Genomic DNA, 13,989 nt, shown 5'->3' with positions numbered 1-13,989 from the left:
CCCGGAGGGGAGAGCCGGCAGCTCCGCAAAACGTAATGAAGCTGTGTGGGGCTGAGCCGGGTCCAGCGGGGCCGAATGCCAGTACAAATCCTCCCGGTCGGCGAAGCGGCTCCGCGGAGGGGCTGGGAAGGCTCTGCCCAACGCTGCTCCAGCAGCAACACGTGGGAAAGCGGGGGGCTTGCGCCCACGCTGCCGCGGCCGCTCGGAGCCCAAGGACGAAGCCACCCGAGGGAGCGGGGTGACCCACGGCGTCCCACGGGCACGGCCGGGCTGACCGACCCCGGCCCCTGCAACAGTGCGAGGAGGGGAGGAGTGGGGCTGGGGCACCCGGGGACCCGGGGGCTTGGCCAGCGAAGGGCAGAGGCGCTGTGGGGCCTGTCCCCCCCGCAGAGCCCCGTCCGCCCTGCAGCTCCCTTCAGCTGAGAAGCCTGATTGCTTGCATAGCCCAGGCTTGCAGTAAGTAGAAAAACATGTTTTTCACATTAAAATTTCCCTTGAAAAACAATGGTTTAAATTAAGCGTAGGAAAAGAAAAGCAAAGAATCCAAAAAGAAAGAAAAAAAAAAGAAGAAGAAAAAGGGAAATTTTTGGTGGAGCCCAAAAGCAGTCCCCTGAGACCCAGAACTTTCCCCAGGGCTCGCAGAGCTCCCGGAGGCAGGTGGGCTCCTGCGCGGGCACTGCCGGCCGCTGCTGCTCCGCACGGGGCACGTGGCCCCCGGGTGCTGCTGGAGGCCGGGCCGGGGAGGCTGGGGGCTGCGTGGGCAGCCGGCAGGGAGCCAGCACCCCCCGACCCTTCGCCCGTCCCGGCACAGGAACGGCCGAGCTGCGGTGGTGCTGAGCACCGGGCTCAGCCCCTCTGCAGGCGCTGCCAGACGCTGCCGGGGCGGGATCCAGACCTGCGGGGTGGAAGGCTGGGGAGGGCGAGGTGGGGGATGCAAATCGTCTGATCTGTCTGTGAGCGAATTCAAAGGGAGGCCGATTCAAATCCGCCGTGACATGACTGGTTCAGGGCTGGCAGACAATCCCTGCAGTGTTTGTAACAAATCTCGCCGCTTTCCTTTGAGTGGCCTCCAATTTATTAATTAAAATAGGCAATTATATATAATCTGGGTGGAGGGGAGCAGGGAGACCAGCTGCACCAGTTATTCTCCCTCGGCAGGCAGGGCGCGGGGGAAGGCAGCGGGGAGCGAGCGCTCTCCAGGACCCGGGGCAGGGTGCAGGATGGGGCCCGTGCCCAGAGCTGCCCCCGGTCCCCGGCCCGACACGCCTGGGCGAGGAGAGCCAGGCAGCGGGGATTTCATTCCAGCAACCGCTTTATTTAAGAAGACAGGGCCCAGAGGCCAAGGCGTTTTAGCAAATGACCTGCCCACGTCACGGGGGAGGTGGTAGCAGAGATGGAACCGAGCCCAAAGTCACCCGGGATCTGCTGGGAGCGCTTGCTCTGCCTGCCCTTCCTTGGGAGGCAGGAGCGTGGGGGCTGGAGAGGGAGCTCAGGCCTCTTCCAAGCGTCCTCGTCCACCCCCTCCCATGCTCAGCATTGGGAAATGCCACGGGCAGGAGACCCCCGGCTTCTGCAGAGCACCGGGAGCATGGTGCAGGCGGAGAGGGAGTGCCATGGGGAACACGTCTGTGCAGCACGATGTCTGTGCGGAACATCTGCATGTCTGGGATTTATCTAAGCACTGCAGATCTCGTGTCAGCAAATCCTGCAGTCAGAAGGATTTGTCCAGAGGTTGTTCCTCTCTGCGGGGCACGCTCACACGGGACAGCCCCGGCGCTGGGGCTCCTCTGCCCACCGACCGCCTCGGTGCAATGGGCGCTGGACCCCGGTGCCACCGGCATGGTGCCATGGGCGAGCCCGGCTGTGCGGTACAGCGGGTCCTGCCGAGCCCGCGTGCCCGGTGTGAGCGCACGCACACGTGCACACGGACACATGCACACACATACGCACGCACAGGCCTGTGCCGAGCCGGAGCTGGAGTCTGTGGCCGCCCCCCGCCAGCGCCTGGCACGGTGGCACCGCCGGCATTAAGTAACGTCTCGGGAGGTGAGCTCATCGCCAACACCCACGGCCGGGCGCTGCGAGTGGCAGCGGGTGGCCCCGGCCCTGCCTAACCCCGCCGGGCACCCTGGGACCGCGCCGCCACATCCGCACCGGCTGCGGGAACGCTCCCTGCCCTGGGGCCGGCGGGCACCGCGGGCCTGGGCACAGGGCACCGCTGCCTGGGCCGGCTCCCATGTGAACACCAGCCCTCCTCCACCTCCACCTCCTCCTCCTCCTCCTCCTCCTGCTCCGACGCTGGGAGCAGCACCGTTCTCTTTGCCTTTCCCGCGACGCCCAGGCTGCGGCTCCTGCCAGGCCCCGTGCTGACCCCCTGCTCGCAGGGGAGGCCGCCGGCCCCACGCCGTGCGCCCCCGCTCCCCAACGCCCACAGGTCTCGCTGCGGGGCCGATGCACGCACAGGTTCCCGTGAATCCAAATCCCCGGGCTGGGATCACAGAGGGGCACGCGTCCCCCTGCCACTGCAGGGTACCCCAGGCGCCTTCCAGCCCATCCCGTCCCCTCAGACAACAACGGCCCCGTGATGTTTTCCCCTGCCCTCGGCCCAAACCCTCCCTCTCTCCCTGAGCGGGGTGGCTGCTCTGCCCGCCTGGGGAGCAGGCTCTGTCTAACGATGAATCGATGCTAATTCGGGAGGTGTCACCCCTTCGTCAGGCCTCTCTCGAGAGGGTGCAGTTTGCTGCCTTCTGCAGCACCGTGGGAAAATCGCCCCAGCCGCTGGCTTCGCAGGGTGACTCAAATTTGCTTCCGACCAGAGCCAGGCTCCCTCGGGGCAGTGGGGCAGGGGGCATGGCCGGGTCCGGAAACCTCATCCCTGGGGTGCGCCCACCCCGGGCACCCCTCCCCAGGTGTGCGTCAGCGTCCTGGGGCCAGGGCTGCCTCCAGCCCTGGCGAGGCTCTCGGGAGGGAGCTCGATGCGGCCCCAGGGCAGGGGCTGCGGGTCGGGAGGGTGGGCGCAGCGAGCGGGGGGCACGGCCCCAGCCCTGCCACGGTGCTCACTGCCTGCCCGGACCCCCCAGCCCAGGGGTGATGCCCAGGCCCTGCGAGGGAGCCGGGGGGGGCTGCGAGGCCGAGGGGCTGGGGCGGCTGCCTCCACGTGCAGGAACAGCTGCTGCCGCCCTGTCCCAGCACGCGCCGCCACGTTCGGCTTCCGCAGCTCCTGCGTCAGGGAATTCCAGAGGGACGAGGTCAGTGGAGCCAGGTCCCGCCGCCCCGTCCCGCCGCCCCGTCCCACGGGCACCCGGCACCCATTCACCCGTTCGCGCGGGTGGCGGCTTGTGCCGCAGCCGGGAAACGGGGCCGGGAGGAAGGGTCCCGTGTCCCCGGCCTGCGTGGGCGCTTCCCCACCGGTGATGCGTGGGGGGCAGCCGCGGGGCTTGCCCGCAGAGCTCCGCATCCCTGTCCTGCGGCCCCCCCGCATCCCTGCCCCGCAGAGCCCCGCATCCCCGTCCCACATCCCTGTCCCATATCCCCACGCTGCCTCCCCTCCCCGCATCCCCGTCCCACGTCCTCACCCCGCAGAGCCCCGCATCCCCACCCCACATCCCCGTCCCACTTCCCCACCCCGCACCCCGTCCCGCACCCCCGCCGCCGCTCCCGCCCCGCCGCCGCGCCCCCCCCCGGCGGCAGCGAAGCCCCGGCCGGGCTCGGTGCCGCCGGGAGCCCCCCGGTGTCCGCCCCGGCCCCGGCCCCGGGAGCCACCTGCCGGCTGCCGCCGGGGGCTGCGGCCGGGCGCGCGGCGCCGCCGCTCGTGCACGCGCGTGGGGCGCTGCGGGGAGGGCGGTGTGTGACCGGGGGGGGGCCGGAACCCCCCCGCCCCCTCCGGGTGGTTTTTGGGGAGCGGGGCTCGGGGCCGGGGTCACGGCGGTTCTGAGACCGGGCAGGGCCGGGGGGGAAGGGGAAAATGCACGGGGACGGGACGGGGACGGGGATGGGGGTGGGAGGGGAACGGGGACGGGAGGGGAACGGGGACGGGAATGGGAACGGGACGAGAACGGGAACTGGGATGGGGACGGGAAGGGACGAGTATGGGGACGGGAGGGGAACGGGGACGGGAGGGGAACGGGGACGGGATGGGTGTGAGGGCGGGACGGGGACGGGGATGGGAACAGGAACGGGAACGGGACGGGCACGGGAATGGGAACGGGACCGAGACCGGGAACGGGAGCGGGACGGGAACGCGCCCCCGGCCCCTCCCCGGCCCCGCCCCTCCCCGTCCGCCCCGCCCCCGCCCCGCCCCGCCCCTTCCTTCCCGCGTTCCCCCCCGCCCCTTTTTGTCCCCTCCCGGCCGCCGTCTCCTCGGCCGCGCGTCGCCGGGCGGGGCGGGGCGGGGCGGGGCGGCGCGGGGGGGTGGGAAGATGGCGGAGGCGTCCCCGCAGCCCGGCCGCTTCTTCTGCCACTGCTGCGCGGCCGAGATCGCCCCGCGCCTGCCCGTGAGCGGGGCCGGGACCGGGACCGGGGCGGGGGGCGGCCGGGCGGCGGCGGCTGCGCGGCCCCGGTGCGGGCCGGGCCGGGCCGGGCCCTGGGCGCTGCCGCCCCCGGGGCGGCTCCGGGCGCTCCGCCGGGGTCTCGGGGCGCCGCTGCCGGGGGGAGCCCGGCCGGGTCCCGCCGCTGCTGTCACGGCGCCGCCGCGGTTCCCTGCGCGCGTTATTGAGCCTTGGGGGCGTCCCCGCGGCCCGGCCCGGTGCCCGCCTGCCCCGGCTCGTGGCGCCGCGCCGTGAGCGGTTCGGTGGCCGGGGCCGGGGCCGGGGCCGGGGGGGGCTCCGCTGGGACACGAGCCCCGCCCGGGTGCCTCCCTCCGTGACCGGGCCCGGGCGGCCCCGCTCGGCGGGGGCTGGGCCGGGCTCTGCGCGGGGCCCCGCGGTCCCCGGGGGCTGTGGCCGTGCGGGGCCGGCGCTGCGCGGTGCGGCCCTGCGGCCCGTCAGCGGGGGGGGGGGAGGCCCGGCGGGGGGGCGACCCAGGTGAGACCCGGCTGAGACGGAGCGGGGCCGGCTCCTGCCAGGCCGCCGGAGCTGCGGGCGGCGTCCGGCCGCCTGTCCCCGTTCCGACGCCCGGCGCTGGGCCCGTGCCAGCGGAGCACGGGCGGCAGCGGCGGAGCGTGGCGGGGAGCGGGCGGCTGCTGGTGTTGGCGCGGGTCCAGGCAGCGGGTAGTCAGCTCGCTGCGGGATCCAGGTTCGCTCGGTTTCACTTCCCGACCGCAGAGCGAGCGGCGGAGGCAGCTGAGGAACGCCACCGCTGGCGCTCGCGCTGCTCCGGCTGCCGAGGAATTCGCTGATCTCGGTGTCGGGAGTTGTGTCTGAGGGGGGCGAGGGGGGCAAAACACAGCTCCCGTCGAGAAGAGAGGTGAGAGGAGCGAATTGCCGACTTCTGCCTTCTCTCAAGCGTGCCCGGTGCAATAATTCGTCCCGGTGACGTGCTGGTGAGAAGTAAAAGAGAAAGGGCTTGTTTCCAAGGCAGAGGCGATTGCTCTGAGTTCCTGCGACCTGCACGGGAGTCCCTGTGTGCTGGTGACAGCTTAGGGAAGACTTTGGATGGTGCAGAAACATTGCTGAAATCGCGTTGTGTAAATTCTGTACATCTGGTGGTTTCACAATCGCCAACCTGAAGGGCTCTGCCCGGAAGAGGGAGTTGCAGCCCCTGCAGGCCTCTCCGGAGGCCTTGCAGCTGCTCGGTGCCTGCCGCCTCCTTATCTCGCTGGGCAGGCGGGAGCGGCTCCGAGGGGAGCGCTGGCGCTGCCGCCTTCCGCGCGCCCTTATCGGGTCCTCCCGCAGCGCCTGAGGCGCGATCGCAGATGTCTTATCGGGCCGCGCCGTGAGACTCGCCTCCTCTCCCTCCTCTCCCCTCTCTGGGAATCCACCAGCTTTGTTCCGGGACTCACGTCAGTTCGAACCTAGAGGGGTAAACGGGGCTAGCGCTGGTCTCAGCAGGTCCTGAACTTCTCCGTGCCGAGGCTGGCCCTGTCACCCAGGGGTCGGGTCCGGTCCGGTCCTGTCCCTCGCGCCAGGTTTCGCGGGGCCGCGTGCCCGCGGCAGCTCTGCCGTAGGTGGGGCGAGGCCGGGCGCAGGGACGGGACCTGTGGCTTCCTCCGGTGACTCAGCGGTGCCGTGGCGTTGCCGCTCCCCCGGCGCGCTGACTGCCTCGTGCTGAGCGGAGGGATTTCCTTCCGTGATCCGAAGCGCTCTGGGCTCCTTGCTGCGGCAGCGTGGTCGTGAGGTGTGAGTCAGGTTCCTCGCTGACCCCCAGCGTTGGGGGGGGGACGCGTAGGGAGCTCAGGGAGGCCTGCTCCCGAGTACACAGGCTGGTTATTCCAGCATGCTCGCTCCTCAGGGTTAAGCCACAAGGGTGGCAGTGGCTCTCTGGGACGAGCGCTGAGCGTGGGAGTGTGAGGCTGGGGCATTGTGCCTCGCAGAATGCCCCTCTTGTGTCTCCTGAGCTCGAGTGCTGGGAGCCCCCGAGGACATCAGTCGCGGCTTTCCTTCAGCCCTTCCCAAGTGAGGATGTCGCTGGAACCAGCCCGCGGTGCAGCTCCCTCCTTGGCCTCTCGTGAGGACAGTTTGGCCTCCTGGGGACGTGGGGGAATGCCCACAAAGCCCGCAGCTGTTTGGAGCCTGGCGTTGAGTTCCCCTTCTGGGAATGCCGGAGGTTTTGCTTTCACTTCAGCCAATGCCGCGTGGGATGTTCCCTAACGTTTTGTGTACGCTGTGGGTCCACCAGTATCACCCAAATCTTTTCTAAACCCGAGTCCCAAACAGGGTCAGGCTTAGCAATTTGCCTCATGAGCCTGGTGTCGGCAGACATCGGTGGTTTGTGGGGCTTTTTGGCTCTGCAAGCCCTGCTTGCTGTCTGTGCTGAGCAATGTTGGTGACAGACTTGCTAATGTGTTTTGTACAATAACTGGTCTGTCTGTGCTGGCTGGGCAAACCGTTTTTACCCTTAAAATAAAGTGAAATGGGATTTGAGGCTGGTTACAGTAGTACACAGCCAGATGGTGAGAGGAACTCTGCTGTCTGTGCCGAGTTATTCCCTGAATTATCTTCATCAGGGCAGAATTCCCTTTCTAGCGGGTACAACGTGGGGTATCGATCTCTTTTTACGCTCTGCTGTAAGACTGATCGAAGAGGTTTCCTGAATTCAAGGCTGGCTGCCTGCTTGGTCTGGCCGTTTGTGCAGCAGAAGTGAATGCTTCTGCCCATGTCGCCCTGGCGTTGGAATATGGCACGTCTCGCTGGCTCTGATCCACAAGAAACGTGCTGCTGAAGGCGTCGCAGCTCCCGGAGAAGCTGCCTGGCTCCCTGGGGGCTGTCGCACGCGCTCTGATCGTGGCGTGGGGCTGGGACCGTGGGCTGCAGGGCTCTCCTCTTCCATCCCACCGCGCTGCGGGCGCTCCTTGTGGCTCTTTAACCACTCGCTTTTCTCACTCTGTTTCTTCTCCCGCAGGACTACATCTGCCCACGGTGCGAATCTGGGTTCATTGAAGAACTTCCTGAAGAGCCAAGGTAACGCGCTGCTCCCAAAGGCTTTTGCAAGGGTGATCCCAACCCGTTTTGTGCTTTTCCTCTTTCTAGGTAAAAGGCACTGTCACTACACTTTTTTTTTTTCCTTCTGGCCAGTTTGTGGCCTGTCACCATGGGTGTGTAGTACATAATTTGTGTAGGCAAATCAGCCGGTGCTGAGTGTCAGCGCTGGTAGAGGTTGGGGGGCGAATGTGTTGATTTAAAACAAGAAGAAAAAGCGTTAGAGAGGCTTTCCTCGTGGCACATGCGAAAAGAGGACCCAGAGGCGACCTCGTTGCTCTCTGCAGCTTCCTGAGCAGGGGAGGCACCGGTCTTTGCTCCCCGGTCACTGAGAGCGGCAGGCAGGGCACAAAGCTGCGCAGGGGAGGGTCAGACTGGGCGTTAGGAAACATTTCTGTACTGGGAGGGGGGGCCGACGCTGGAACAGGCTTCCTGGAGAGGTGCTTGGTGGCCCCGTGCCTGTCAGCGCTCGAGAGGCATTTGGACAATGCCCTCGTGTGCTTTAGCGTTTGGTTAGCCCTGAAGCGGTCGGGCAGTTGGACTAGGTGATCTCTGAAGGTCCCTTCCAGCTGAACTGTTCTGCTCTAACCATCCCAGAGGAGATTTCAACCACCTGCAGAAGGGAGAGCGCGTGTAACCTAGTTTAAAGCACCAGTGGCACTGTGTTTTGGCTAAGACTTTGGACTCTGCACCGAGGCAGCTGAGATCTGCGTTCACGTGTCTTACTGCTGACTCTGCAGCGGGACTGCTCCCTGGCAGTGTCAGAATGGGCGAGGGTGGCAGAAATGTCCTCGTGTCTCAGGCGCTGGCTGGACCTCAGCCGGGAGCAGCACGGGCTGGGCAGCGTGCAGCCAGCCTGGCACGCGCTCAGTGCAAGGGCTCGCTGCGCTGCCTGGGGCGTGTGTCGGACGCGCCTTGCTGCCTCCCGACTGCTCTTAGAGCTGGGGGAGAGCAGCTCGTCGCCAGCGGAGGGTTCTGCGCTGACAAGGTGACCTTTTGTTTGACTACGCCAACCTGAGAGGTGGAAAATCGGTCCTGGCAAACCCTACCTCTGCTGGTCGTTTGCTGTGACCTTGGGGAGAGGCTCTTAATCTCCGAACCTTAGTTTTTTGTTACCTATAATGTCAAAATGTAGACCTGGACACTGAGCAGCAAATATTCCTGCAGCTCTCCGAAAGCAGAAGCCTAATGGCGTTAAGAGTTTTCCTACTAGCCTGTCCTGTTTGGTCACATGCTGCTGCAACAGAGAAGTTCCTTTGATTCGAGATTAGACTTGAGCGTGTTTGGGTCGTAGTGGTCAGGGGTTGTACCTTAAGTCTTCTCTTCCTGGTGCCCCAGAGGATTAGCTGGCTTGTTTGAGGTGGATTGTGCAGGGAATCCTTGCTTGACATCGTGGCTTCTCTGTGGCTTCACAAAATTGGAATCTGAAAGTGTTGGGAGAGAGGTGAAGACACGAGGAACTGAGGGCTGCATGGGGGGAAAAATGAAAATTGATAGGGACAACTAGAAAATGAGCACCTGAGGCAGGCTGGTTTCTGTTTGGGATGGAACCTCTCCTGCCACGGAGCGGACGGGCAGGGGAACGGACCTCTGAGGTCCCTTTCAGCTCTGGCTCGCTTCCTGTGTACTGAGCAGCTCTGCCTCTGCTCAGCACGTCAAACTCATGTCCCTTGATCCCCTCTGCCGGGAAGATCTTCGCACAGCACCCTTCTGATGCTTACCAGCACCCTTCGTTCTTCTCAGGAACACTGACAATGAGACCAGCTCCTCTACGTCAACCAGTGATCAGAGCAGGCATCCTTTTGAGGTAAGTCCTTCCTGTCTCTTCAGAAGTTCTCTTGCCGCTGAATTGAAGCACTTCTCCGTTAGCGTGTTGCTTAAACGTTCCCTGGATTGTGATAAAGTCTGGGAGAGGAGGTATTAATGGCATCCCCATGCTGCTGCCGCAATCTCTGCGTGTAGCATTTTGCTGTGCGTTTTTAATAGGACCATCCCTTGTAGCTTATTCTCGTCGTGAGGGGGCTAAGCTGGGATCTGGAGAGCTGTCTGGGTGTGTCGCTATGCGGTAGCCTCAGCTTAAAAGACAGCAGTTACACGCAGCAGCTACCGAGAAAGCAGGGGAGCTGTCTTTATATCTTGGGTTCCTATGGAGTTGTCTAGAGGTGGGTGCCCCTGCCCGTGGCAGGGGGGTTGGAATTAGATGATTTAAGGTCCCTTCCAACCCAAACCATTCTGTGTAGTTTCAGTCTGTGTCTGTTCCTCACTAAGCCGCTTCTGAGTGTGCGCTGAGCACCTGTATCTGCTGAGGCTCGTGAGCTGATCTGAAGAGACTAGTCTTTGTTGGGAGGCCGAGGAGACGCCAGCAGTGAAAGCTGAGCTGTTCCTGTTCCCGTTACAATCTGCTCCTGAATTCTCTCCTCCCCAGAACGTGGATCAGCACTTATTCACCTTGCCGCAGGGCTACGGCCAGTTTGCCTTCGGGATTTTCGATGACGGCTTTGAGATTCCGTTCGGGTCCAACGTGCAGTCGGAAGACAACCGGGACTCTGAGAACCGGAGGGAGCGAGAGCACCAGTCCCGGCATCGATACGGTGCAAGGCAGCCCCGGGCTCGCCTCGCCGCACGGCGTGCCGCTGGCAGGCACGAGGGCGTTCCCACGCTGGAAGGGTGAGCGGCTGCCGAGGGTCCTGGGGAGGAAGCCCTGCTCCTTCTCACTGAGGAGTCTGCTGCGAGTCAGCCTGCGTCTTTCACTCCTCAGTTTGAGGAACAGTCCCTTGAAGACTGCTCTTGGCACAGCTGTCCGCTGTGACCGCCTTTCACACGCGTCCGTTTGTAAGATGCAGTTGCAGTTACTACAGGGTATTTAATTTTTCCCTCTATTCCCTCTGATGATGCAGCAGTATTCAGCTACTCTTGCCATGTCAGATTTCCGGGCTGGGACCTGGCAGACGTGAATTATTTTTTTAATCCTGGCTTTCTTGTCTTTCAGGATCATTCAGCAGCTGGTCAATGGTATTATTGCACCAACAACAATACCAAACCTAGGACTTGGTCCCTGGTGAGTTAAGGATGAACTCTTCTTTCTGACACTGTTCATACCCCCACGCGAATTTAACTGCTGTTCTTATTCTTAAAGGGGAGTCTTGCATTCAAATCCAATGGACTACGCCTGGGGTGCTAATGGCTTGGATGCGATTATTACACAGGTAAAACTGGCGTTGTCATGGGGTCTGCAGTCCTCTTGGGCAGTGCTGCGAAATTGACAGCAGCCGTTGTGATGCAGGGGAGCAACCACTGGAGGTGCAGGCGTGGGAAACAAGGCCCACAGTGCAGGGGCTGCTGGGTTCAAGTGCCCTCGTTTGGTAAATGAGCAGATTCTGTGTGCTGCTGAGCTCACATCTTTCTGCCTTGTGTGGCCTATTGTTTTTTCAGTTACTAAATCAGTTTGAAAACACTGGACCGCCGCCAGCAGACAAAGAAAAGATCCAGGCCCTCCCCACCATACAGATCACGCAGGAACACGTAGGTGTGTATGTCTCCTCCGGGGAATTGCTCGCAAAGAGGTCTGTGAAAATTCTGTTCAACGCTTTCTTGTGATTTTAATTTTGTCTGCCAGTACCTTCAAGGTCTAAAACGTTTCAAAGAGGGGCGAAAGCTGAAATATTGCTCTGCTCTACTCACACAAAGTAAAGAGCAGCGTAGACTGGATGGATTTGCCCCGGGGAGGGGAACTGTCTATTCTGAAAAGTTGAGCGCAGATAGAGGTGAGCAAGCACGTGCGCACTGCTGGGCCAGGCTGCAGCTCTGTGCTGGCGTGTGCTGCCAGCTCTGCCAGGCGTGCTGGGTGAGAGCTTATTGATCAGTCGGGCAGGCACAAGTCGAGCACCAGAGGCTTTGGTACGAGTATGTGCACATGTACACGCATCTGCTCATTAAATATGGTTTGTACGTAGTAGGCTGAAGAAGGGAACAGTGCAGCAAACCCGGGGCAGTGGAAGGTGGATTGGTGGTGGTAGGGCCTGCAAAGCGACAAGTTTCCCCTCCCGGGATGAAGCAGCAGCGGGGGCAGAAGCACAAGAGCTAAATGGGGGGGAAGGGAGAGGGTGATGGGATCCTGAAGGGGTGCTTCGATTGTCTTCTCTCCTTTATTGCTTAGCTGTGTTTTGCTTTCCCTTGTGACACAGATTCTGGGTTAGAGTGTCCCGTGTGTAAAGAAGACTATACAGTTGGGGAAAACGTCCGGCAGTTACCTTGCAATCACCTATTCCACAACAGCTGTATAGTCCCTTGGCTGGAACAGGTTAGTGCATTCTGCGTGGATCTCGCGGGTTTCGTAGCAATTGGGGGTTTGCTGGTGGTACTGTTCTCTTCTGTACATATTTCCACACCTCCATGATGAGGCCTAAGCAGCCTTTCATCAGAGGAAGAAGTGTCATCCTAGCCCTTTCCTCGAGTGCTGCTCCTGTATCGTGTTTCTAACCATGTTTCCCATATTTCTTGTTTTTTGTCTGCTCTCCGAAGCATGACACGTGTCCTGTGTGCCGGAAAAGCTTAAGCGGACAAAACACTGCCACAAACCCCCCAGGACTCACAGGAATGAACTTCTCCTCCTCCTCCTCCTCCTCTTCCTCCAGCTCACCAAGTAACGAAAACTCATCGAACAACTCATGAATCTTAATCCATACCTCTGTCCCTGGGGCCCTGTCCATTGTCCTTCCTCCCTCCCCAGCCAACGTAAGCAACAAAAGGGGCTTCCAGAGCAGAGCAAGGGGAGGGTAGCGAGGGGGAAGCTGCACCCCCAGAATTCCCTTTTGAGTTCTGAAGACGCGGAGACTCTGGGTTCTTCAGAGATGAGAAGCCTCAAGTTCTGTGATGGGGGGGAGGAGCTCTGTCTAGTAATAAAACGCATCCATTTGCCGCGTGGACTTAAAACCGTTGCAGTGAAAGGCTGCTGTGCCCCACAGATGGAAACCCAAGGTGCTGAGCTAGCGGTTGCAATTCTGAATGGAAAGGTTGTTTGTCAGATTTTGAATTTGAGATTTCTTTCTTTCTTTTGCTCCTCCTCCTCCCCTTGGATACTATCTCTTCTGCTTTGGAGTTTGAAATCTTTAAAACGAAAGCGTAACGACACTGCCTCCCTCCCAGGATCTCCAGCTGGGGAGGGCAATAGTTGTCACTGAAAAAATGAACTCTTGAAATAGATCCCATTATCCTTCCCTTTCCCCGGCTCGAGTCCCATTTATTTTTCTTTATAACCTTGCCCTTCTGATACTCGACACTGAAAGGGTTTTTATAATTTTAAATTATTACTGCTGTTTAAATAAATGGACGTTTCAGCTCAATGAGACGTTATGCATGATTTGAGGAAAACTACAGGGTAAGCTCTCCGGAGACTGCTGTGCTGAGCCCTCCCGTCTCAACCAAGGGCAGGCCGGGCTTGTCCAAGCCCTCCCGGCATGCTGAGTGCGCGCGTGCTGGGAGCTCCAGGCGCCAGGCTCCGACGCGGCCAGCACCCCTACGTGCATTGCCAGCCCATGGATCGTTGGGCGGCTTGCCGCAGGATTGCAGCTGAAAGCATCCTTGCCTGGCCTTTTGTATTTTTTACATCTTCTCCCTGTTGCAGTCCTTCTCTCAGCTCGATGGACTTTTCCACTGTGTTGACACCAGGACTGGGTGCGCATCAGAGTGAGGACCAGACAAATATCATTGTGATCAAACAATAGACAGGAAAACCAAGATTTTGGAGGAAAATGTATTTCAAAGTTACTTAAAATACAGCTGATTAAAAAAGGAGAGAGACGACTATCCAGGTGTGTTTCACAGTTTGTCACAGCTGGGGGCTGAAGAATGAGAAGAAGGTGAGCGGCGTGGGCACTGACCTACCTGCTGCGCCTCCATGCTCCGCTGGGCTGGGGGGTGTGGGAAAGGGGACAAAAACCTGGCTCCCCCCGGAGCTCTCCCCAAGGGCCTCCTGTTTCCTTCTGCTCCGGGACCGCAGCCACAGCACCGCCAGCTCCGAGAAGCCTGGATCCTGGGCAGGGCTGCGTGCTGGGGCGTGCGGGGTGAGGTTCCTGCTCTGCTGGCTGCTGCCTACGGCTGGGGAGGGAAGCGGGGCAGGCTCCTCGCTGCACGCGGCTGTGCGGTGCCGGCAGGAGGAGCGAGCGGGCAGCACACGGCTGGGCTGCTTCAGGGATGTCGGCCGATGCCTTCTCTTCCGCCTCGAGTCCCTGCAGCAGTCGGTGGGCTCCCTGCCCGTGGCGTCTGTGGAAGCGTTGTGTGCTCCGTGTGTCAGGAGGCTTGGGAACGCTGTGCTCCTGTTTTTCACACCCCCGTGGTCCCAGGGGAGCCACTTCACTGGCCCTGCACCCTCCCGCGGTGCCCAGACGTTGCTGGGATGGGCACTGCAAGACCTGGG

At 61.8% G+C, this 13,989-nt stretch overlaps 1 protein-coding gene across 1 annotated transcript; it reads left to right on the top strand.

Annotated features, from left to right (window-relative positions):
- Positions 1-4,331: 4,331 nt before the first annotated feature.
- On the top strand, positions 4,332-13,374 carry RNF126 (ring finger protein 126). Its single transcript, XM_040537631.1, has 9 exons — positions 4,332-4,493; positions 7,498-7,556; positions 9,318-9,381; positions 10,000-10,241; positions 10,564-10,632; positions 10,711-10,780; positions 11,007-11,100; positions 11,759-11,874; positions 12,096-13,374. The coding sequence occupies exons 1-9, from the start codon at positions 4,419-4,421 to the stop codon at positions 12,243-12,245; spliced, it is 939 nt and encodes a 312-aa protein (XP_040393565.1). The 5' UTR covers positions 4,332-4,418; the 3' UTR covers positions 12,246-13,374.
- The last annotated feature ends 615 nt before the right edge of the window (positions 13,375-13,989 follow it).

The sequence above is a fragment of the Cygnus olor genome, chromosome 26 (genome assembly GCF_009769625.2).
Source record: "Cygnus olor isolate bCygOlo1 chromosome 26, bCygOlo1.pri.v2, whole genome shotgun sequence".
Lineage (NCBI taxonomy): Eukaryota > Metazoa > Chordata > Aves > Anseriformes > Anatidae > Cygnus > Cygnus olor.
This window is presented reverse-complemented; position numbering and strand designations above follow the sequence as displayed.

Bases quoted from the DNA above. Each gene is read 5' to 3' on its own strand.
- RNF126 (XM_040537631.1), top strand. From the start codon at position 4,419: ATGGCGGAGGCGTCCCCGCAGCCCGGCCGCTTCTTCTGCCACTGCTGC. The intron at 10,242-10,563 runs GTGAGCGGCTGC...CTTGTCTTTCAG, and splicing joins GGCGTTCCCACGCTGGAAGG to GATCATTCAGCAGCTGGTCA. The intron at 11,875-12,095 runs GTTAGTGCATTC...TGCTCTCCGAAG, and splicing joins TAGTCCCTTGGCTGGAACAG to CATGACACGTGTCCTGTGTG.